The 23,562-nt window shown below is 39.9% G+C and overlaps 1 protein-coding gene across 1 annotated transcript; it reads left to right on the forward strand.

Annotated features, from left to right (window-relative positions):
- Positions 1-1,183: 1,183 nt before the first annotated feature.
- Positions 1,184-22,821, forward strand: Khc-73 (Kinesin heavy chain 73). The gene is made up of 25 exons (XM_069059893.1): positions 1,184-1,448; positions 1,763-1,850; positions 11,490-11,653; positions 12,570-12,724; positions 12,781-12,894; positions 12,957-13,204; positions 13,256-13,583; positions 13,633-14,146; positions 14,203-14,346; positions 14,403-14,743; positions 14,795-14,938; positions 14,991-15,152; positions 15,209-15,551; positions 15,604-16,275; positions 16,323-16,514; positions 16,564-16,857; positions 16,915-17,057; positions 17,211-17,370; positions 19,227-19,301; positions 19,466-19,632; positions 19,685-19,963; positions 20,016-20,343; positions 20,485-20,676; positions 20,725-20,886; positions 20,951-22,821. The coding sequence occupies exons 1-25, from the start codon at positions 1,394-1,396 to the stop codon at positions 21,028-21,030; spliced, it is 5,544 nt and encodes a 1,847-aa protein (XP_068915994.1). The 5' UTR covers positions 1,184-1,393; the 3' UTR covers positions 21,031-22,821.
- Positions 22,822-23,562: the final 741 nt, after the last annotated feature.

Genomic DNA, 23,562 nt, shown 5'->3' on the forward strand with positions numbered 1-23,562 from the left:
ATATAAGTACAATTTTAAAGTAATTTCAAACGACTAATGTCATAAAATTGCTGTTGCAAATCCAAATTGGTTTTTTGCAACTTGAGTCAACTTTATGTATTTATATTTAATCTTCGTCGTTTTTTAGGTCTTCAATTTTCGTTTACACCAAAATTAAGTTTTTTTCAAATGACTAACTTTCTTTTTTCAATGGTAAAAGTGTAAAAACCTATAAATTGCCGACGACTGCTTAAATGTCGTTTTTATGAACGCTGGGCGTTGACTTCTCCTGCCCAGGGCCCACCTCCTTCCTCGAATCGGCTGGTGAAACGTCACGTTCATGCAACGCAAATCTACGCTGCATTGCCATTGGTGCATAATTCGCGATCGAGAGCTCGGCGCTGGCCGCCTTCACCTAAGAAAACAATGAGTACCTAATATACTTACCGCTGATACAGTTGGATTACTACAAGTTTTGCATACGATAAATTTATATTATTGACATAAAATAAATAAATCAACAAATTCAATATCTTTAATAAAACATTTAACACATTTAAAGAAAATATTTTCCTTATTTCCTTTATAAATTTCTGGCGGAGCGCCGCCCCAAAGCCCCACCTCACGAGCCGCCATTGAGTGTGAATCCAAATTAGAAAATAGAAAACTGCACTTTTTGTCTAAATCGACTGATGTGAAAATGATGGAGTGCAAGAATAATTCCAGAGAAAAATAATGTTGACATAACACGTAAATACCGTAAATTGCTGAAATAAAGAAATTGTGGGTTGAAGTATTTCGTGTCGCAAGTGAAAACCTTAACAGAAACAAAGTTTGCTACAAAATGGAATTAATTATCTATATGTCAATCATCTGAAATCAAGTTAAGAGTTGGCTTAGTCAGTTGTATTTTCGTTCACGGCCTATTTGATTAGCGAGAAAATTGCATTAACGTCGGTTTTAACTGGAAAGCTATTCGAGAACGCATCGATTTCAGTTCGTCAGGTTGTCGCCAAAGCGGCGCCACCTGCGGGCGCCAGAGTTAGGTCAGGTCGCCAGTTTACTCTGGTCGTCAGTAGGTTGTGACAGCGGCACAGCACGTCCGCAAACCCTTCGAAACAGGAGTCAACTTTGTGGTTTCTAAAGATGGCGCTTTTGTAAAATAGTAATTGTACTGTATGTTACAAAGCACGACTGAAATTTGCGCAGTCTAGTGTCTAAAATGTTTTGTACGGCGCAACGTCCAATATTGTGTTCTCGAATATGGCGAAAGTAGTGAATGTACGTGTTGTGATAAATGCTCTGTTGTGACTTACTATGTTTGAAAATGGATAGTAACGTGATTATTTATACAAAGAAAGTGTGATAATAGTGTAAATATATATTTTGTTGTAATCAAAAGGAAAATACCAAAATGTCTACAGATAAAATAAAAGTTGCAGTTAGGGTCCGTCCTTTTAATCGTAGAGGTATGTTTTGGCAAATTTCAGAATGTCCAAAAAATGCGATTTTGGAAGGCCCCGTTCGTCCAGAACCGCAATATTTTGACTGTCATGTTGTTGTTGTCCTCCGCGTAAACTTGCTAATGAACAGATGAAACATCACTGGCTCGGTGACTAAATTTATTTATTGCTATTGCTTCATAAAGGTGAGACGTCAGTACGGCTAATTTGTTGCAAATTGAATTTTTAAGGTCAACAATGACACTTTGCTCCTCTCGTTGACTCTTTGTGTACATCGTGTTGGCCATCGTACGTTGACAATCTTCGATTGTATGTTTCAGAGCTTGAATTGGGAACACAATGTGTCGTCAAAATGGAAAAACAACAGACAATTCTCCAGCAACCCACGACCCTGGACAAAATGGAAAGGTAAGAGAGGGATAAGTAAAACAAGGGAATTTTCGGGGAAGAAAGAGTTATTTTGGATAAGTATTTGCACGGCGACGGTATCCACATCTTCGGCTCGCGTTAAATTCCATTTGCAAAAGTTCGAAAGAGAAATTGATGCATATTCTGCAATATTTCGAAGTCCCCGTTTCGATTACGTCTGAAAACAAACGGTCTACCGATCGAGATGAATAATTCATTGGGGGTGGTAAAAAAGAGTGCAGGTGAACGGTGGCGCAGCAATTACGGCGATGTCCATCAGGAGCGTCCTCGCTTTTATTAATTTTGCGTCTGGTAGGGCCGAGAGGAGGAGGGTCTTCAACCGGAGCCGACCGGCTAAATGTTCCATGTATATTAACACGGATCGAGACTCCCAGGAGTTATTGTTTATTAAAAACTCCAGCCCGGGTTAACAAAAGTTATCACAAGACGAGATGTTGACGAGCAGAATTTAAATTCGAGCAAAAATGGAAAATTTTAACGCGAATTCGTCAGATAGGTAGAGCGCTGCAGCGAAATTAAACTCCCCTCCCTCGGTTCAACAAGATTAACATCGGCCATTTGAAGGCAACCCCGGCATAAATCGAGCCCTTGATGCTCATCTTTCGGCGGAAAATTCAGAATCGTCCAAAAAGTGCACCGCACAACTCGGACAAATTTAATAAACGCCGACGTCACCAGATCCAAATAAAAAGTTTTGCGCTTCCAGGGGGAAAATCCGATGGCCGAGCCGCGTTAATATTTAATTGTGACAAATCCGAAACGTCGAAAAGTGTGCCGCAGACGACCAGATGGTTCTTCGGGGAGGTCGGCGCGGCGCACGCGACTTCCTTCGACGGTCACTTTAACGCACGTTTCCGTACGCGATGTCGCAAGTGATTCTTTTATGGTCCTCAAGTCGCAGCTCGCTTCTTTACCGCTTTGGTTGTTGTGAGACCCGTCATGTTTGACATTTATTGCGCGAGGACTTCAAAGGAACGGTTTTAATACACCCTGACGTCTGTTTACGCATTAAATAAAATTTCAGCACAAACAACTCGAGTTCAGTTCAAATATTGTTGCCAATTTTCAGACGTTCCAACAGGAATATTTGCGTTAACAGTCTTCCTCGAGATCTCATTTTGTTTGTAAAGCAACGAGGTACGGCTCGTCGAGACACGTCCAATTAAAATGACTCTCAAGATTTTTTTTTTTTTTTTCATTTTAAATTGATGTCAACTTGTATCTTGCTGCAGCGTGGACACCTGTAACAATGTTGTCAAAATCTGGAATCTACACTACGTGTGTTATCACGTACAAATTCGAGATAATAAACACGACGGATCAATAATAATAATATCACCTTGTGCTATCTGATGTGTGTACACACACAACTCTACTAGTTTGTTTGAATTTTGTGACCGCTTGTCGAACTCGTGTGCGTCGATCGGAGCTTTTGCATCGTTTGAGGCACTTTCGCTCATAATTTTCCAATGGCACACGCAAAATTCTATTACGGTTCTATTCAATTAATTTCGCTTTCATGTCTAACACGGTAGAAAAGATTTCATTTAAAATTAACGCAATTATATCAAGTTCAATGGCATACGAAACACAGAGCCTGATTTTTTTAATCCCAAAATATTTTAACGGTCTATAAAATTTGTAATCTCGGACGAGTTCAGCTTAATGATACATTTATTTGAAACAGCAAATTCGAGAGAAAGAGGAATTAATCATCATAATGAAGTAAACGAGACTTCCGAAATCTTTTAGCCGACTCTGGTTGCGTTCGCTCAATACTGTCGAGATACAGCGTGAAACAAAAAAATCTAATCGTGCAGTATCGCCTTTGTATTAATTTCCACCGACGGTTTTGTGTTACGGACATCAATGCCGTATTGAAGCGTCCATTTTCTCTCTAAATTGGTTTTTCTTTGACGCGTTTCAGTGTCATCGATATCTGCGGAAGTTTGCACCTTTCGATCATTGAAACGTTTTATTCCATGTTTAATTTGATGGGAAGGTAAACGTGTCTCTTTACACTCGAATATCATTTAATCAAGCGAAACTAGACTTAAAAAAGCCACTCGTAAACTTCCTATTAAAGAAATTGTTAAGCGATGATCTAATTTAACCTTACAAGGCAACACGTCTTTTACGACTACTTGCATAAGGGTGCCAACTGAACGCAAATAAAACCAAATTACACCATCATTACATTTCCATGTTGGTAGTTTATTCGAAAGATTTGGCAGGAGTCGAATTGCTTGTTGTAAAACATTCACGCCCTCTTTTGGTCGTTGCAAGCATTGACCGACTGATTTTGACATTCGTAAAATAAAATGGAGATGAATAAATTAATATGACAGGAAAATAAAATTAAGTGATTTAGAAAAATCCCCAAAATTGGACCTGGTCGCTGGTCTAACAGTTCCTTCACTGCCGTTCTGTCGGATATTTGCAATGAAGTGGGAAAAGCTGTTTCACTTCGCCCCAAGAGATTCGCCATTGATTTTGATAAGACTTTTCGCTCCACTTCATTATGGATTACGTTATGGGTACGTCCCTGAGTTCTTTGCAGTTCGAAACAATCACTTCCGGAATTTCTGACAAAATGGTTATTAATAGACCGTGGAGTTCTCGAAGATGACGTATTTATAAAATACGTAGTCTGAAGGCACGTTCGTGAAAGATTTTTTCTCCTTCAGACTTTGATTAATCGAAGAAGTTGACCTGACATCTCGAGAACCATCAACAATATTGCAATCTGATTTTTTCAATTTTCCAACTAAATGAATTTCATTATTGGTTTTTTTCGTCAAACGGAAATGTACAAATCGAATTGTTTCGTTTCGTTTGTTGCAAAGACATTTTTGAACTCACTAATTTCAAAATAAGATTTCGCAAACGCAACAGTTAACCGCGAACGTAGATTTCGCGAACTAGTGCTTCAAAATCATCCAAAAAGCATTGGCCTTTTTGAGCATTCTGAAAATAATTTGACATGATGATAATAAAATCTGGGTGTTGAAAATTTCGAAAGAATGAAAATAAATCGCTATTAATTCGATTGACACTTGGGCAAGCGCCATCTATTTACTAAATTGGGAACTATTGGGTAATAATTTAAAAATGCTAATGTTCGTTCCAAAAAATATTGTACAAGACGTTTCGGCACATTCGCGCAAATAATGCGCTCATGTGCGAAAAATGTCTTCCCGCACTCGGTTCGTAAATAACTATTTCACAATTTCAACACGCCACTAAAATTGACTATTTTCTCTGTTTGAAGATGATGATTTCGATTCTCCGAACAGGTCGACTCGAGTTGTTCCAGAGCATTGATATCCAATGTGTTTTCCTTGAACGTCATTGGAAACTTGTTTTAAATTATTGATAAGCCGGAGATATCGAATAACTCAATATTTCCACTTCCAGACGTTCTTATTTTTCCCCAAATCTCCTTTTACAAGTCCCTCGTCATGAATTAAATTTAACGGAAAACTTAGTTTTAATGGAAAATTTTGACAACATTCCATTACACTCCCCCATTTTCCCGCACACATTCGCTGTTTATTTTGTTTTTTAAAAGATGTAAACGCTGTTGTATTTTTTGGGAGGCAGACAGCGCAAACATTTTCTTTTACATCGCACTCTACTCCACCCGTTTCAATTTTAATCCACTGAAAGTTACACAAAAGCTGCAGCGTTATTAGATCCTGCAGACAAAATTTATTTCTGGAATTAATATCTCAAGTAAACGTTCGATTATTGACATCGGACGATCGTCGAACTATATTTTGTATAAAAAAGTTACTTATCGTCGTAACAGCTCACATTAATTTGGTGCTGGAAATCATCTAGAATCTTCCGCTCGAGATGAAAGAAACTCGATTGTGGAGCTTGATCAAATGAAAACGAATTAGTGAGAATAAAAGAAAATAATGAAGCGAAAGAATAGTGATGGAATTGTTTCTCTTGCCCACCAAAGAATGAGTCAAAGCTGCAACTGTAGGTGCTTCTCGATTTGTTTCCAGTTTCCCAATTTGGCGTCCCAGTAGGAATTAGCCAACAAAAAATTTCTACTTTTGAGTGCTAATCACGAAATTTGTTAACTTTTCCTTATCTTAATCATATTTATTCACACATTTGTACCTACGCATGTTCTAATTATACAAACGACGATGCTGGTATGTTGGGTGACGAACTATAGGTACCTAACGTGTAAACGCCCATATCGATTGTTCGAACAAATCGAGCTTATTATTTCATCCACCACGTGACATTCAGCCTAGTCCATGCATATTTGATAAATGCAGTAGGTACACTCGATGACGTTCGAATATTTCCGATAATTTTAGAAAAAGCCTTCTAATTTTTGGCGTAGGCGGGTCAATTTTTGAACACTCCTAATTACAGTTACGTAAAATGTTTACAGTTCGATCCGTTTAAAATGGTCACGGTCGCATCGTGTCGATTTGCCTCGATCTGGAAAAAATTCCTAGAGAAAGTGCTCCACAGATTGTTTTAGTTTTTTTGAGTGTTGTAATAATTGCTTTCACAATTATTATCACTCGAGTAGAATTATTGGTTTTTCGGTGCCAACAATTTGTTGTTAATAGCTGACAGCGATAATTGATAAAATTCTAGAGATAGAGTCGCGAACGAGATTACCGAGACGATATCGACAATGGCCGTCTAGGAAATCTAATTGGTCGGGAGTAATTGATACGATTTTTTTCCTCGCCTCGTTCCATTTCGAAATGAACCGCGCTGGAACGAACCAGTTTCAACAGTTCTTTCATTTTTCATCGGACAATTTTGTTTGTTTCGTTATCAGATTCGAGGTGAAAAATCGCTAAAACAAACACAATATTGTAGAGTGTAGAAAGCAGAGATGCGACCGATTTACATACTGAAACAGTTATCGTGTTTACCATAAAGTGGGTAGTATTATAATGCTATCATCCTTCCTATTTTTAGCCCGCGGATCACGACGTTTCCCTACGTGTTCTTTGCAGGAGATTCAAAGGACCTGGTTCCTTCCCAATTAACTAGTTTTATTGTCAAGGACGCGGGTAGACCACCTGCCCGTCCATTATTTCCAGGAGTACTTACCTCCATCCCTCTAATTGCACGAGCGGGGTGAAGGGTTTCTACCTGCTCCAGACGCGCCCCATCATCTAACTTAAAATTCGTCCCGGATTAATCCGAGTTATTGTTTGGAAATATGTATTATGTTAATTCGGTCATTTTCCCGGCTCCAAGACTTTCCAGCAATTTTCTCCAAGGTGCGAAGCGAATTGAATAATAAATAAAGGCCTCTAAACTTTCCACCCATATACACGATGCTAATTCCGTATTAATCAAGATAAGTTGAAAAATTCTCACTTAATCTCAAAGTATTTCTAAGTATATGTAATTAGGAGTGATCACGTTGCATGCTGAGAGTAAAAAAGCGTTCACCCATTAGCCTCCGGAGCACGGCATAGCAAGGCATGAATTATTGAGTTGCAAAACAAAGCATTGTCCCCACTTGTTGTCAATTTTACAATAAAACTAAGATATTGTGATTGCGACTCGTTTAGGACGTGGTGCCATCTGTTGAGTGCATCTCACTCCAGCCACTAGCACAGATTCTGAATTGAAAACGTTATACATCTGTCGTGCGGCTAATTCGCTACGAAATACATTTTTATTAAAGACTTGGACTCGAAGACAGTCAAGATGAATCGAATCGAATTGAAACGGTGCATTCTTACAAGTGTCAGTCTAGCTAATAGTACAGGGTTATTATAAATGATTGTAGTCTAAGTAGACGTAAAAACTGAATGTAAAATTTATGGTTGCCGCTCCACATCAAAATGATGTGAATAAGTGAGTACACACCGTTCGCACACTGGAGTTAAATTGGGTGCAAAACAACTCAATATTTTTGGATTTAATCGTTAATTAAAAAAAAATAAATAAAATTCTCACCACCGCACTTTTCAATTAAAAAATGACAGTGACGGGGACAAAAATTGACAGTTCACATGAAAGCGGCAAAAATATCATAACATGGGCATGGCCTGCTTCGACTTCATTTACGGCGTGATCAAGAATCACTGAGTCTGTTGGTAACAATGATTTTGGTACCACTGTAATCTAAAGGCATTTCCGGTTGTCAGCTTTGACACTGTTGACAGGCAAAATAAAATTTCCCATCAAAGTTTCATTTTTGTAATAGCATAAACATAACCGACATAACCTAAATTTTTTTAAATGTCATGTCAAGTTAAAACATCCGGTCCGTGCCAATTACTAGACAAAAAAATACCAATAATTATCAATTGTTTCATTGCCAACAAACTCAGTCATTGTTGATAACGCTATATAATAACCCTGTATATTGTTATATCGTGCGATCCATTTAATTTGTTAATAAAGTTGGCGCTGGAACTGTCAAGGTATAGTTTTTAACTATCGCGACAAATGTCAAACTCTACTTTTTAACATCTGTTGCAGATGTAGTTGCATCCGTTACCTTGAATTACCAATTACATAATACAAAATTCCCTAAAATTTGAAGATTTAATTTTTTTATTTAAAAATTAAAACAAGGGTGCAAATTCTAAAAAATAACAAAAAAAAATCGTTTTATAAGGGCATTGGCGCACTCATCCCATAGAAACTCCCCTACGACTCGTTTTCTCCACTTGGGACTCGTGCGCCAAATCAACCCTTATAAAACTCGTTCTTTAATATAGTATTATTTGATGAGTTCGTGTGTAAATTGGGGTTTTTTGGCACGAGTGGTCCATTTTAAAACGCGAGTGAAACGAGCGTTTTACAGGTTCACGAGTGCCAAAAAAGGCCCAATTTACACAAGAATCAGTTTTTTTTTGTTCGACGAGCTCCTTAAAGGCTCCAAATCGCTTAAAACCTTTAAAATTAGCTTGACGTTTCGTTTTGACAAGTTGTGACATTTATCAAAATCTGTTCACACAGGAGAAAATTCTCACTTATAATATCCCTAGTGCATTGATTATTTCCGGATATTAATCAATGCACGAGGGCATATTCGGTAAGAAAATCGCAACGACACGGACATTATGCTTCTTAAATTATAAATTTTTAAATCGTACGACACTCATTAAAGACCAATAGAAAAATTAATTCACGAGCCATAACCAAGACAACAACAAAATAAATGATTTTGATTGGCTGAAAAAATTTCCACTTATTAATTTCATGTTGGGTTAGCTAGGTGCAAAAAATTTCCAGGAAATCTCAATATTGTTATAGAAACGACACCGAATTCTGTTTTTCTATTGGCTATTTTTAAGTGTCGTGCGATTTTCAAAAAAATCTGTTTTGGTCTGATCTCTCCGATAGATTTTCACCCAGTTTAAAAAATAATTCACTGAAAATCCGAAGGATTTAAACACTCCTGTCGCGCTGATTCGACTGGATGAAAGGAGCAAATCGATTCTTATTAAGATTTATTTCAAAGTTATCGCTCGCTCCTTCAACTCCTGTTCAATTTGATCATTTTAATTTTGTACCGTCACAGGCGCCACATAATTCTCATTTTTCGCGCTGACGAAAATTGGAACATTTTTACGAACGTAAAACCGGAGAAGTTTTGGTCGAGGTTTCTACTTGAAATTTTAACTCGTATTTCAAGGAAAAACCTGTCGAGTAATTGTGGAAATGTTGGAGTCCACAAAGAAATTACAGTTTAGTGCGGAGCACAAATGTGAATACGAATGTTAGCTCTGGTAATGAAGGAATATACCGAAGCGTATTGTGTACGTATAATGAACAGTGAAAATGAGTCGAGAACCGTCAAGTTTCGTTTACTTCGATAAATACAAATAAATGGAAATGTTTCGGGTGAAATCTCGTTTTGTATTGATTTTATTAAAAGTAATACACTTTTTGTGTAGTTGGCGCTATCGAAATACATTATTCTATTAAGAATTCAACACCTTTTACTCTGTTCAAAGGAGTAGATCAGAGGGGATTTTGCTTCCAGACAAAATTATCACTTAGATTGTAGCTTAAAATATTAGTGTTATTAGTAATGATAGTATACAGGGTATTTTTTAAATGCTAGTACAAAAAAAAACTGGGTCATATGGAGATTCTGAAGAGTCCAGAAAACCTTTTGTTTTTAATCTAAAACGACCCGACAATGCTACGAACAAAAATACAACAAAATTATTATTGTGGCATGACAATCCCAATTAAGTACGTTTTTATTTACCTTTAATTCAGCAGCGTACTGACAATTGTAACTAAAATTTAATTTATTTTTATCTCGAAAACGAAAAGACTTTTTTAGATAATTTTTGTGTGTATGAGTTCTACTCATCCTCACCTATTACCAGTATTTTTTTGTATTAGTATTTAAAAAACACCCTGTATATGTAGAAAAAAATATATTTGGTGAAAAAATGTGTGGGAAAAATCCCCGAAAAAGCAATATTAAAGAAGATTGTGGTTTTTATCGTGTAAACGTCGATCATTGCATTGTACGAGTGGCATGTGGGTGAATTATTATAAAAGCACTGTGTAAGGCTTCGCTTATTAATTTTGTCATGCAGCAAGCCGACGGAGATAACAGTATTTGCGACAATACTTTCCATTTTCCTGTCACATCATTCGCTACTTTGCATATTTTCGACGATAAGAGCGATTTGATGGAGGAATACCTGTGCTCTTTCGTGCACACTTCGACACAAACAAATTGCATTTTTATCGTAGGCGTGTCGCAGCCGGAGAAGATTGAATCCTTGTGCAAGTAAAGGATAGCGTGGACCGAAAGTCGAGAAAGTTAAATAGCGTTACGAAATCGTCATGCCGATTGCTGCGTTAAAACTTACATATTTTGCGAAATACTGTTATGATTTCCTTGCGGAACACAAATAGAGCGCACAAGCTAATCGGAAATGGCATCGGTAATTCAGCGTAGGTAGACTGAGGTGATGCATAAATGATGGAAATTTTGGGAAATTGGAAAAATGCGGATTTGGTTTGGACGAAATTCCGTCGCTGGACGTGTCAAGTGCTCGATTAGGGTTGGACTTGCGGGTTGTAATTTTAGTAAATTTGTTTGGTGTCATCGTACGATCGATTCCTGTTAGACATGCGGGACTGGAAATAATATAGATTCAGGACGGTCCACAAACAACCATTTTACTAATTGAAAGAGCGGGATCGATGGGAAAGTGAAATGAAATAATGATTAGGAATACGACGGAGCTGAAGTGATATTTTCTCTTCGGATTTTTGACAGAAAGCTGCACCTGTGCATCTGTTCCACTAGACTCGTCGTTTCCGGCCACGGTTCGTCCTCTCCGGTCGTTTAAACAGGAGCGCTGACTATTTCCGGAGTATTGAAGTCGTCGAGCGCCGTCTTCTATTTCTGGAACGACAAGAATTTTATCTCGTTACATATTCCAGAAGGCCACCGATTGATTTACGTACTTCCCAAAAATGATTGTCTTTAGCTGTGAATAATCAACGTGATTCATCTCTCTGTCCCACTTGCTGCGAACAATGGAATCGGTAATGATCGCGGGGGTTTTGCATCTGGAAAATTCATAAAGATTTCTCTACGTGTCGTTTGAAAAGAAAAATTCTTTTTTGCAGGAAACAGCCAAAGAGTTTTGCGTTCGACCATTGTTTCTGTTCGGTGGATCCGCTCGCAGAGGGGTTTGCTTCGCAGGAAGTCGTTTTCGACAGCCTCGGGCGGGATATCCTCGACAATGCGTTCCAAGGATACAACGCCTGCATTTTCGCTTACGGCCAAACAGGTAAACGACGCCAGAGACGCGTCCTCCTTTAGAGTCCTCCTCAGAATCCTGTCCGCGAAACACCACCAATTCAAACGATGAATATTAAATGTGAGGACGGAGCCCGGAGCAAACTTTGCATGACAATAGGGGCTCTGTTTAATTTCGATTAAGGACCTCATTCTGCTGAGGTCGACTCTCGGAGGCGCTCCATTCATTTTTCCGATTACGTTACGAGGGAAATTCGTATTCAGGACGTGGTGCTTTTCGCCGGGACGAAAAGCCGACACCTTTTCATTTTTGTCCCCCGTTTGCAATAGTGCACTCCGATATTGATCTTTTTATTTTCGCTTTTTGCTCGCGTGTCCTGTTTATTTGTCACACCCCGTTTTTACATCTTCAATTAATTAACTTTAAAGGTCCACCCTAATAGGGGAACACGAAATGTTTTTATTGCTCCTATGCATATTCGTAAGTTTTCTCGGCCACACCGGAAACGTGACCTCCGCTCTTCGCCAGATACCAAGAAAAACTCTCGTGACCATTATTGTCGGACGTAAAAGAAAGAAATTCATAAAACCTTCACACCATTCCAGAAATCGATCGTCGACCGTTCGACCTTCGTCTCTATTTACATGCTACTCCTTGTTTTTGGCCATTTCTTGGTGATTTCACAGGTGAAACTTCACCGTCGAATTATCGATGTTCCTCCCAGCGTGACTCATGCTTCGGAGTTTCACACGAACAGAAATTCGACGAACTAAAACCGAAACGAGTACTAATTTACTCGACGTTGAAATTTTCAAACCGCTGAAACTAAAATATGGACCTTCTAAACTTTGTATTAGTTACAGTTAACAAACCGCCTCGGGAATTTATGTTATGCCAGATTCTTGCAGTGTTCTTGTTCGATTTCACAACCGAAAAATATGTTTAGGTTCGGGAAAATCATATTCAATGATGGGCACGCAAGATAACAAGGGAATAATACCAAGACTATGTGATTCGTTGTTTGGCCTAATTGCAAAACAACAAAGCTCTGAACTTACTTACAAAGTTGAAGTAAGTTACATGGAAATTTACAACGAAAAGGTGAGCGCTTCCACTTGAAGACATCATCGGATTTCTTGAGTCTATTGTTTTGGTAGGTCCACGATTTGTTAGATCCTCAAACGAACAAGCAATCATTAAAAGTGAGAGAACATAATGTACTCGGTCCTTACGTCGATGGGTTGTCCCAATTGGCAGTTACGTCGTTCCAGGTTTGTAGCCACATCTAGATAAGGGTTAAGGGTTTTTGGCATTAGTGACGCTTCCTCGTTAGGATATCGATAATTTGATGGCCGAAGGCAATAAATCCAGAACTGTGGCTGCCACAAACATGAATAGTGAATCTTCTAGATCTCATGCGGTATTTACGGTGATTTTGACCCAAACTTTGGTGGACACCCAAAGTGGGGTGACAGGTGAGAAAGTGAGTCGCATGTCTTTGGTAGATTTAGCAGGTTCCGAAAGGGCTGTGAAAACGGGAGCTGTCGGTGACAGATTAAAAGAAGGCTCCAATATCAATAAGTGAGTGTGAAATGAGAGAGCGAGGGATGGATCAGGAGGAGATTGTTTCAGGTCGTTAACAACGTTAGGTCTAGTTATATCAAAATTAGCGGATCAATCGTCTGGAAATAAGAACAAAGATAAATTCGTGCCGTACCGCGACTCCGTGCTGACATGGATATTGAAAGACAATTTGGGCGGGAACAGCAAGACGGTAATGGTGGCGACAATTTCTCCAGCAGCGGACAATTACGAAGAAACGTTATCGACCTTGCGGTACGCCGACAGAGCGAAGAGAATCGTCAATCACGCCGTCGTCAACGAAGATCCGAACGCCAGGATCATAAGAGAGTTGAGACAAGAAGTGGAAGCGCTGAAGGAAATGCTGAAACACGCTACCGTACGTCGCTGAAGATTATCTCGGTCACTTTATGTAAATTTGATTCCAGGGTTCTCCAGTCGGCGATATTCAAAGAGTTGATATTCACCAGAAATTGAGCGAAAGTGAAAAATTATACAAAGAAGTGTCCCAGACGTGGGAAGAGAAACTAATGAAAACGGAGAGAATTCAAAATGAAAGACAGCAAGCCCTAGAAAAAATGGGAATTAGCATACAGGCGTCGGGGATAAAAGTCGAGAAGAATAAATATTACTTGGTTAATTTGAACGCGGATCCGTCTCTTAACGAGCTTCTGGTGTACTACTTGAAGGAGCGGACAATAGTGGGGGCGAGGAGTTGCGGTTCTGGAGTGGAACCGGATATACAATTATCTGGATTGGGGATTCAACCCGAGCACTGCATAATTACCATAGAAGACGGGGAATTATTTTTGGAGCCTGTGGCCAATGCCCGATCCTACATCAACGGTTCTCAGGTGACGCAAAGGACGCAGCTGAGACACGGTGACAGGATAGTGTGGGGCAACCACCACTTCTTCAGGGTAAATTGCCCCAGATCAGTTTGTAAGTTTGTCTCGGGACAAAAGTGTCGCTTTCTCACCACGAGATTAATTTTTAAGCTGCAACTTCCGAGCCCCAGACGCCGGCACAAAATATCGACTACAACTTCGCCCGTGACGAACTCATGCTTAACGAACTCATTAACGATCCAATACAAGCTGCGATCTCGCGTCTGGAAAAACAACACAAAGAAGACAAACAAGGTTTGGGCGTTATTCTCACGTCTCGCACTCGCTTCGAAATCTATCTGTTTTTGTAGTCGCTCTGGAAAAACAACGAATGGAATATGAAAGGCAATTTCAGCAGTTGAGAAATATTATGTCACCCTCAACACCTTACCCTCCTTATTCGTACGATCCCTTGAGAGCCAGTTTCGGTAAAACAACCCCTTGCACGCCCACCACGCAGATGAGAGTTGAAAAATGGGCGCAAGAACGAGACGAGATGTTTCAAAGAAGCATAGGTCAACTGAAGGCGGGCATATATCATGCCAACTCCTTGGTGCAAGAGGCCAACTGTTTGGCCGAACACATGGGACGGCAAACAAAATTCAGCGTCACTTTGCAAATACCCCCGGACAATTTGAGTCCCAACAGGAGGGTAAACTATTCATAACTTGGCCACAATTTTTATTCGAGAGTCGTTTTACAGAAAGGAGCGTTCGTGAGCGAGCCTGCTATTCTTGTAAAAAGAGGAACACAAAGCCAGGTCTGGTCGATGGAGAAACTGGAAAACAAAATAATTGACATGCGAGAGCTGTACGAAGAGAAGAAGGAACAAGGAGATTATTTAAGAGCAAGTCGTGTCAGGTGACCAATATTCGCGAGAAATAATCGATGCGTTTCAGGACTCCCCGGTCAAAGGTCCCGACCCCTTCTTCGAGTCTCAAGAAAACCACAATTTGATAGGTGTAGCTAATATTTTTCTGGAGTGCTTGTTCCACGACATCAAATTAGACTATCACACGCCCATAATAAGCCAACAAGGCGAAGTCGCCGGGAGGTTGCAGGTAGGATCGAGTCGTCCTGACGCCGAAAATTCGCTGACTTGTTTTGCTTTGGTCAGGTGGAACTCAGCCGCGTGGCCGGAACGTTCCCGCAAGACAGGATATGCGAAGCAGCTTCAGACAACTCTTCTGAGAGCAGTCACGACGACGAGGAACACGGCAGTTCTAATGTCACTTGTCGAGTGCATATCAAGCAAGCTTCGGGTCTACCGTTGACACTTTCGCATTACGTATTCTGCCAATACAATTTTTGGAATTATCCGGATCCCATTGTGGTCCCGACCAAAACTGACGCTCCTAGTTTGACCCTCCCGGTCACCAAGGACTCTACCATTTTCAAATTCGACCACGTCCAGGATTTTGGTGTGCCCATGACGGAGGAGTTCCTCGAGCATTGTGGAGGTTTGTCGCAGACACTTGAATTAGTTTTGGTCATTGGAGAAAAACATTTTAGAGGGCGCTCTCTCGATTGAAGTGTGGGGAAATAGGAGTGCCGGATTTTCCAAACACAAACCTGGATGGGAAGTCGAGCAGCAGTTGGCCACGGCGCGGTCGTTGGTGGATCGGTGGTCCGAACTGACCAGGAAGATCGAATTGTGGGTGGAGATACAAGAACTGAACGACCAAGGGGAGTACGCTCCTGTAGAAGTGTCCATCAAGAACGAGGTCTTGACAGGTGGAGTGTATCAGTTGCGCCAGGGACAACAAAGACGGATTCAAGTCAGAGTGAAGCCGGCGCAAAACTCTGGTACTCTTCCCATCATCTGTCAAGAGATTGTCAAAATTGAAGTTGGAGGAATCATGGTGCGGAATCGCTTGCAGAAACATCTGGATTCGTACCAAGAGGAGGATTTGTCGGTGTTGAGGGAGAAGTGGGGCGATGCGCTTCTCAGAAGACATCAGTACCTAGAGCAACAGATCAAGAAGCTGCTCGAAAAGATCAACAAAAGCGATCAAGACATCGAGAGAGAACAAAGTTTGATGGACCAGTGGGTCAATCTGACGGAAGAGCGCAACGCGGTGCTGATCCCGACACCTGGATCGGGAATTCCTGGTGCACCCGCTGTCTGGAGTCCACCAGCTGGAATGGAACCATACGTGCCAGTTTTGTTCTTGGATTTGAACGGTAAACTCTCCAGTGTTTTGGAACTTGCCCAACAATTGTAATTCCAGCCGATGACCTCACCACACACCAATCCGGAGACGTCATTCCTACAGCCGGTGCCAACTCCATTCTGCCCAAAGAAGTCGGGAGTACTTTCTACAACCTTCACATTTTGCACCGTTTGGAGAAAGACGTTTGCGCTGTGGCGAGTTGGGACTCTTCCATACACGACAGCGCCCATCTGAACAAAATAACCGAACGTGAGTACTTGTCAGTCGAGTTGTTTCGGTACTAGTGGAAGTTTTGTAGCGACAGAAAGGGTTTACATGATTTTGAGAATCACGGTTAGGTTGTCCCATCCGGCACCGATGAATTTGGTGCTGAGAAAACGTCTGGCTTTGAACATATACAAAAGGCAAAGCATTACAGATCGAATCAAAAGAAAAATTGTTAGGTCCGATGTTATCACTCAGTGTGGTGTAACGTACGAAGTTGTTTCGAACGTACCCAAAGCTTGTGAAGAACTGGAAGATCGAGAGTCGCTGGCTCAACTTGTAGCTTCCGGTGAAGAGTCATCGTTTTGTGACGGAGAGACATACATAGGTGTGTTTCATTTGTTAACAAGACTCGACCTGTCATAATTCTCTTGGATAATTTTAGAAAAATATACACGAGGGGTCAGCGCAGTGGAGAGCATATTGACTCTGGATCGTTTGAGACAAAGCGTCGCCGTCAAGGAACTTCTCCAAGCGCGAGGACAACCCTTGATGAGGAAGACCGCGAGCGTTCCCAACTTCTCCCAGGTAAGCTTGTGCTTCATAGTGATCAGTAGTTTTTGCTCAATATTGTACATTTTTGCACATCAGGCTTTGGAAACAAAGAACGGGGTAGGTTTGCGCATCACAGTTGTTCGTTGTCTCATCACGAGTTGTTTATTAACCTGTTGTACGTTTTAGTTCATGAGGCTAGATACGAGCACCGAGTCGCTCCAGATGTCGCGTTCCGAAAGCGTGTCAGAGTTGAACAGCGAACTTCACGGAGTTGCAACACCCCTCAGACCGAGGACCAGTTTCGGAAAAGATTCGGAGGGCACTCCAACCAAGCCTTTCGGCATAGGTACGTTACGAACTTGCTCCTCGACCATTCGTACAATCAAACTAACAAGACTCATAGGATTTAGTTCAAATAAGTGTTTAATTTTAGAAAATAGTTGATAGAGCTAGTTTTCAGAGTTAATTTAGAGTGTCTGTCAGAATTTGATGCCAATGCTGTTTACGCTTTGGTCTTTGCTGACTTGGGGCAGTGTGTTTTTACAAAACATCTCAATGTTTAACTGAACTAATGAAACGTGCCCATCACCATGCAGCTATTACTACTAATCGTTGTTAACTTTCTTCGTCCATGTTTTTATTGAGCATTCACATTTCAAGAACTGCACTAACCCCTCTTTATTTTCAACCATTCGAGCTTTCTCTTTTTCCAATATGATGTTTATTGTTGATGTTGGAGCCAGAGGCTCTTCGAGTTTTTACATTTTTGCTTGACTAATTTGGACTGAATTTTTTTCTGCAACCACAAGGCTCCATTCTTTCAGGTAAAATGGAGGCTTGCATATTGAGATTGCTATAGGTGGATACAGATCATGACTGTTTAAGAAACCGTCTGCTTGTCTGTAACATATGTTTTGAGATTCCAACGTCATTCATTATCTCTACAGGTGTCCCTGAAATGCGCAGCAAAATTTTAACCACGAGCTACTAGGCTTCATGTAAAATATTTAAAAAATCCTATGTCAAAAAATAAAATTACATGATTTTAGTCTTCTACGTTGTCCCACAACCTTGTAGGCAAAATTTCGGCACATTTTAAAAATACACCCTGTATATCATATTTTATAAAATGTACGCCAGTGCGAAGTTACCTCTAGGAAATATGATTTAAAACAAGGAAACCGCATTGGTGTACATTTTATAAAATATGATATACAGGGTGTATTTTCAAAATGTGCCGAAATTTTACCCACGAGGTTGTGGTACAACGTAGAAAGCTAAAAGCAATTTAAAAAAATTGTATCTCAAAAATTAAATGTCATTTAATTTTTTGACATAGAATTTTTTAAATATTTTTTCCAAGTTCTACATGAAGTAGCTCGTGGTTAAAATTTTGCCGCGCATTTCAGGGACACCTGTAGAAATCGGATCAGATCGTGCCGCAGCGAAAGTACTCGCAATTTGTACTTCACATAAAAACTGACACCGATCGAGAATCGTTGAAATCCGTTACTTTCGCTGTCGCAATCCGGGGCCCAATCATTCTAGATTACTGATATTTATTTTAGCTGTTGTAGTAGTCCATCTCAAAACGATGTTTCTCATGTAGTTGTTAGACGATACCGTAGACAATAACGACTTCAGCATGTTTTGGTTATAATTTGCCATTTTAATTTTAGCTTTACCTAAGCATCAGTACTATCGTAAGAGAGTAAAGTTAAAGCCAATAACGCTATGCTTTAATATGATAAATGAAAACGAAAGTAAAGCCATCGAACGGAAGCCATCTCATCTTTTAGTTTCTTTGATTGTAATGAAGTCACAGAGACTTACTTAAAACAGTACTGGGTGTAAAGTTTGTACCAGTAATTTGGATAAACTCCAATATACCCGTATTATTCTAAGTAAATGTGTCCTTAATGAAACAGCATCGTGAGCATGCGTAGTTATAAATTTAGACTAAAAATAAACAATTAGATAAACTCCGATCGTATAATTGGCTATATATCTGCATGTTCTGTTCTTTGTTAGAGTAAAACCTGGTCTCTTTGACTTTAAAATGATACATGTATCATTTTAAATGTTACTAACTGTACATAGATAAGTAATTGGGGTGCGACCCTACAGTAAATACCCTACAAATCAAAAGGGCACGGTACAGCCCCCGCTTGACAACATAACTAATTTTTTTTGCTATTTCAGCTCGACCGACTTTCTTAAATCTCAGCTTAAACCTCAACTCTTTACGATTACAACAACCTACAGGAAGTTCGAAACGTATGTCGTCATTCCTCTAAATATTCGGCTTCTTTGTGTTTTTTTTTTACCATTATGATTTTATTTTTTTGGGTTTTAGCATGTTTTTACTTTTATATTTTTATCAATGATTTTGGTCCCCAAGAAACTCTGCGTTTGTCGTGTCTGATCGAGTCAATTTTCAGTCTTTCCTGGTATCACTTCTCCGGCTAATACAAAACTGGGCTTGAGAATGACCACGCTTCATGAAGAACAACCGACGTTGCCTAGAAAACACTCGTTGGACATTTTAAGCGACAACACCATAGAAGAACAGTGCGAGGATGGACAAGACGAGAAACAAACAGTCACAGTAAGTTGTTCGATCAGATGAAGAGTTTCTGGAGTGATGTTTCGGTTTTAAGCGTAACGTGAAGAGCAGAAGTAACGGACGAAGAACGATTCCTACTTCTAGAACTTTGGATTCTTTGGTGGAGCTCGCTCCCAAGTCTGGCACGCCGTCCGCAACTTCCAGCGGTTACGGTTCTCAAGCTGTTTCTTCGACGAATTTGTCAAGCGACGACTCGATGTCGTTGCGGAGCATCAGTGTTGACGAAACGCCGGATTTGGAGGGTACTCCAGCTGTGTCAAACGATTTGCAGCCGGTCACCGAAGTAGTCGACAGTTCCAGCGAAAATTATCCAGTAGATCAGTTTAGGTTTGAGTCGTGACGATAGTTGACAGCGTTGATTTCAGGAAAGCAACAGTGGTGAAGACCAGATCGCCGACGGTGGCTCCGAAGATTACGTTCCGAACGGTGTAGACAATCATTCTGATAATAATCAAGAGAAACCTGCGTGCGACAACGAAGAAAGCACCGTCATCAAGACGAATTTGTCACCGGGAAGAGTGGTGCGGAGGAAGAAAACCTCCAAGACGCAGCACTCCCAGCGAGCATCGTTTCCACAAGCACGACCACAACTGTCGGAGAGTAAAGTTGCTCACAGTTTAGAACAGAGTCTGATCAGCACGAATCTGATTCACGACGACGAAGGCTTGGACAGTTCGACGGATCGGTTGGAAGGTAGGTCCCCAATCGAGGACGTTCTATGTCCCCTATCGAGGACGTTCTATGTCCCCAATCGAGGACGTTCTACGTCCCCAATCGAGGACGTTCTACGTCCCCAATCGAGGACATTCTCGATGTTGACTCTTTTGTTGTCAGATGACTCCGAAAACAACTTCGGTTCGAAACCCGACTTGACCAAGCTGTCAGACGTTCCCGTCCCCGAGTGGGTCGTGTTGGGCGAGAGCGTTCTCATAAGACCTTACAACTCGTCAGGCGTCGTCGCCTACATCGGCGGCACCGAGTTCGCCTCCGGAACGTGGATCGGTGTGGAGCTTGACGCTCCCAAAGGTGGGGTCTTGGCGTTTGGTGCGAATTTTGTTCACCTTTTGGTTCCAGGTAAGAACGACGGGAGCATCCAAGGCGTACGTTATTTCAGCTGTCGACCGAAATACGGAATGTTCGTGCGAGCCGACAAGTTGATCTTGGACCGCAGAGGGCGCGCGATGCGCGCTTACAAAGCCGACTCTCTTGCCAATAACAAGTGTGCGTCTGGGAAAGGTGAGTTTTGGAGAGTTTATCTTTTGGTTCAGGTTTTGACACGACCGTTTGTGGGATGTTCCAGGCGATGGCCTTCCTAGGTCGCGTTCACGTGGCGATGGTCTGAACAGTGTGGGGACGAGACCCAGTTCTAAAGCCAAATAGGCACGATAACTAGTCCCCTCCAGTAATCCACCCGATTTTATGTATTGTTGTGTGTTAAAAGAAACACATTCCATGTGTGTAGCTGTGCCGTCCATTTATGTGGCATAGAAACTTCCTGAATATTTTTTCAAGATCGTTCTGTTTATTTGTGCTGATCTTTTAGCCCTGCATTGCTGTTTGGTTGCACTTTCGCTGCCAGAAATCGACTCCACTTGGCCAACTGACTAAACGACTACCTCCATCAATTTCCTAACGATTACTTATGTATCGGCAATCGTGTAAATTGGCCCACACACTAGTAGGTAGTTTTACATGTGCCGTAGCTTAGGTAAGAAAGGCACATATCAAATCGCAACTCATCCATTCAGACTTCAACGGAGAAATCGTTTTAATCTTGTCAAAATAATCCAGTATTATCGGCTCTTCACGTTATTGCAGAATAATGGAGGCAAGAGCTCTTCGTACCTTGATAGTTGAACGGGTTATTTGAGGATTAAATGTTTTGTGTTAGTTTCCTTTTATCGATTATACTTGGTTTTATATTTTAAGAATTTCTTTCTGTGATAATTGCTGTTAGTTTCCACAGAAGCCCTGGAAGTCTGCTGGCTGTAGAAAACAGTCTGTGGGTTTATAGGTTTTTGCGTGCTGTATAATTGAACAGATATAGTATACAAATATATAATTGTAATAGAATGTAGTTTACATAATGTATTTAAACAATTTCTGTGTGTTTGTAGAACATATAGTGATAAGATACGATAGGAGTAGTATATGGAATTTTACTTTCGGACCGGGAAAAATTCCGCCCTCGAAAATCGTCGAAATATTTATGTTATTTTTTATATTTAAACGATTTTTATCGAAACGGTCAATTTCTCCCGGTCCAGAGGTAGCATTTCATGTGCCACTGATAGGTCTGTAGTGATGATTTGTTTTGCTATGATTTCGTCACGAGTAAGACTGCAATTAAGTTTGTCACTTGCAACTTTTTACATTCCATTTTAAATGATTGATTATGTAAATTAATACGCAATGTTATCTAGTCTTTACCGTTTGTTTGTTGCTCAGTGATTATGTTAATCACCCATTTGATTCGGGTTTAGTCGTCCAGCCGATATTGGCTTCGGCAGAATAAATACTAAACCTGCACCTGTCCAATTTAAACCGTTCTGTCCAATTTGGGATAATATTAATGTAAAACTATATACCTGATGATGTAAATTACTTCATACTGACATTGCTAGAGATTCACGCTTGGGTATATTTGCATTCACTTATCCATATACTACACCATATTTATTATGCGTGTCACTCTATGTTAGTCATTAAACATAACTGTAATATAGTTCTCCTTTGTATTTATATGTTCATCAAACAGCGTGCCCTCTGCAACTTAAGGTACTTACACCACCTCTGGTTTCGTTAGTTCACCTAGTGTCAAATGCAAACGTGCATTCCGGACGCCCATAGCTACACAGTTAAGGCCAGGATTCTAGCCACATGTACATTTTCTAATGTAAATATTGATCATTTTAATATCTGTCATTAACAAGTAGGATGCTTTTATTGTTATTTCATTGCTCGACCTGGGTTTTGTTATTTATTTGGATGTAAGCAGCAAACTGTAATTTTATAGTTACATATTTTACATACATTACTATGTACATTTTTGTTGTTTATTGTGTATATCATTAAATTATTTTAATGCGACATTTTGTAATAGTTTTTAAAGTTTATTTGTAGCTGTGGTCCTACAAGCAATTTCAATAATATACATATTTAAAAAAGAAATCGTTTTATTAACCCTTAAATCACAACACAAAATTTCGACCAACTGAACGTTTTTATTTTAAAAACAAACTCAAATGTTTCATGAATCTTGTCCAAATTTACAAGGATTGGAACGCTTGTTCTTTTAAAAGGTGTAAAAAAGTTTGTGTCGAAAATCCATTCTGTCTTATTCGATAAAAGAATTTTTAGGCATAAAAACGGTAATTTTACGTACTCACAAGCGGACGAAAACTAGCTCTTTTTTTGGACGCTGACCGTGGCGCCGATCTGTTAATCTGTTTGGTAAGTTAACAATGAAACCGACAAAACCGATAATTGTGCTGTCACCATAAATTATGTACCTAAATGAGTAATTGTATCGCAAATATGTAGTAAATTGCGCATTTTTTGGCAAGCTGATAAAAAATACCATAGCTCCCTTATTTACCAGAGGATTTTAATTATTTATACACCAAATTAAATTGTTATAAATAGGCTACAAAATGGCCTACTAAATTCACGTACAGCTTCAAGGCTAAACTGTCAAAATATTTCATTTTAATTGGGAACACATACTTTTTTTTTAGTAATTCAGATAGAGATTTTTATTCTGAAAACAACAGTGTATCACAAGTATAACTTCACATAAAAAAATAACACAAACTTTTGAAACAAATGACGATTACCAAGCGAAAAGCTATGAAAATGCATTGTGTTACAATGTAATAGCCAAATTAAGTTAGCTGGGAAAACAAATGACAA

The sequence above is a fragment of the Tenebrio molitor genome, chromosome X (genome assembly GCF_963966145.1).
Source record: "Tenebrio molitor chromosome X, icTenMoli1.1, whole genome shotgun sequence".
Classification (NCBI taxonomy): Eukaryota; Metazoa; Arthropoda; class Insecta; order Coleoptera; family Tenebrionidae; genus Tenebrio; species Tenebrio molitor.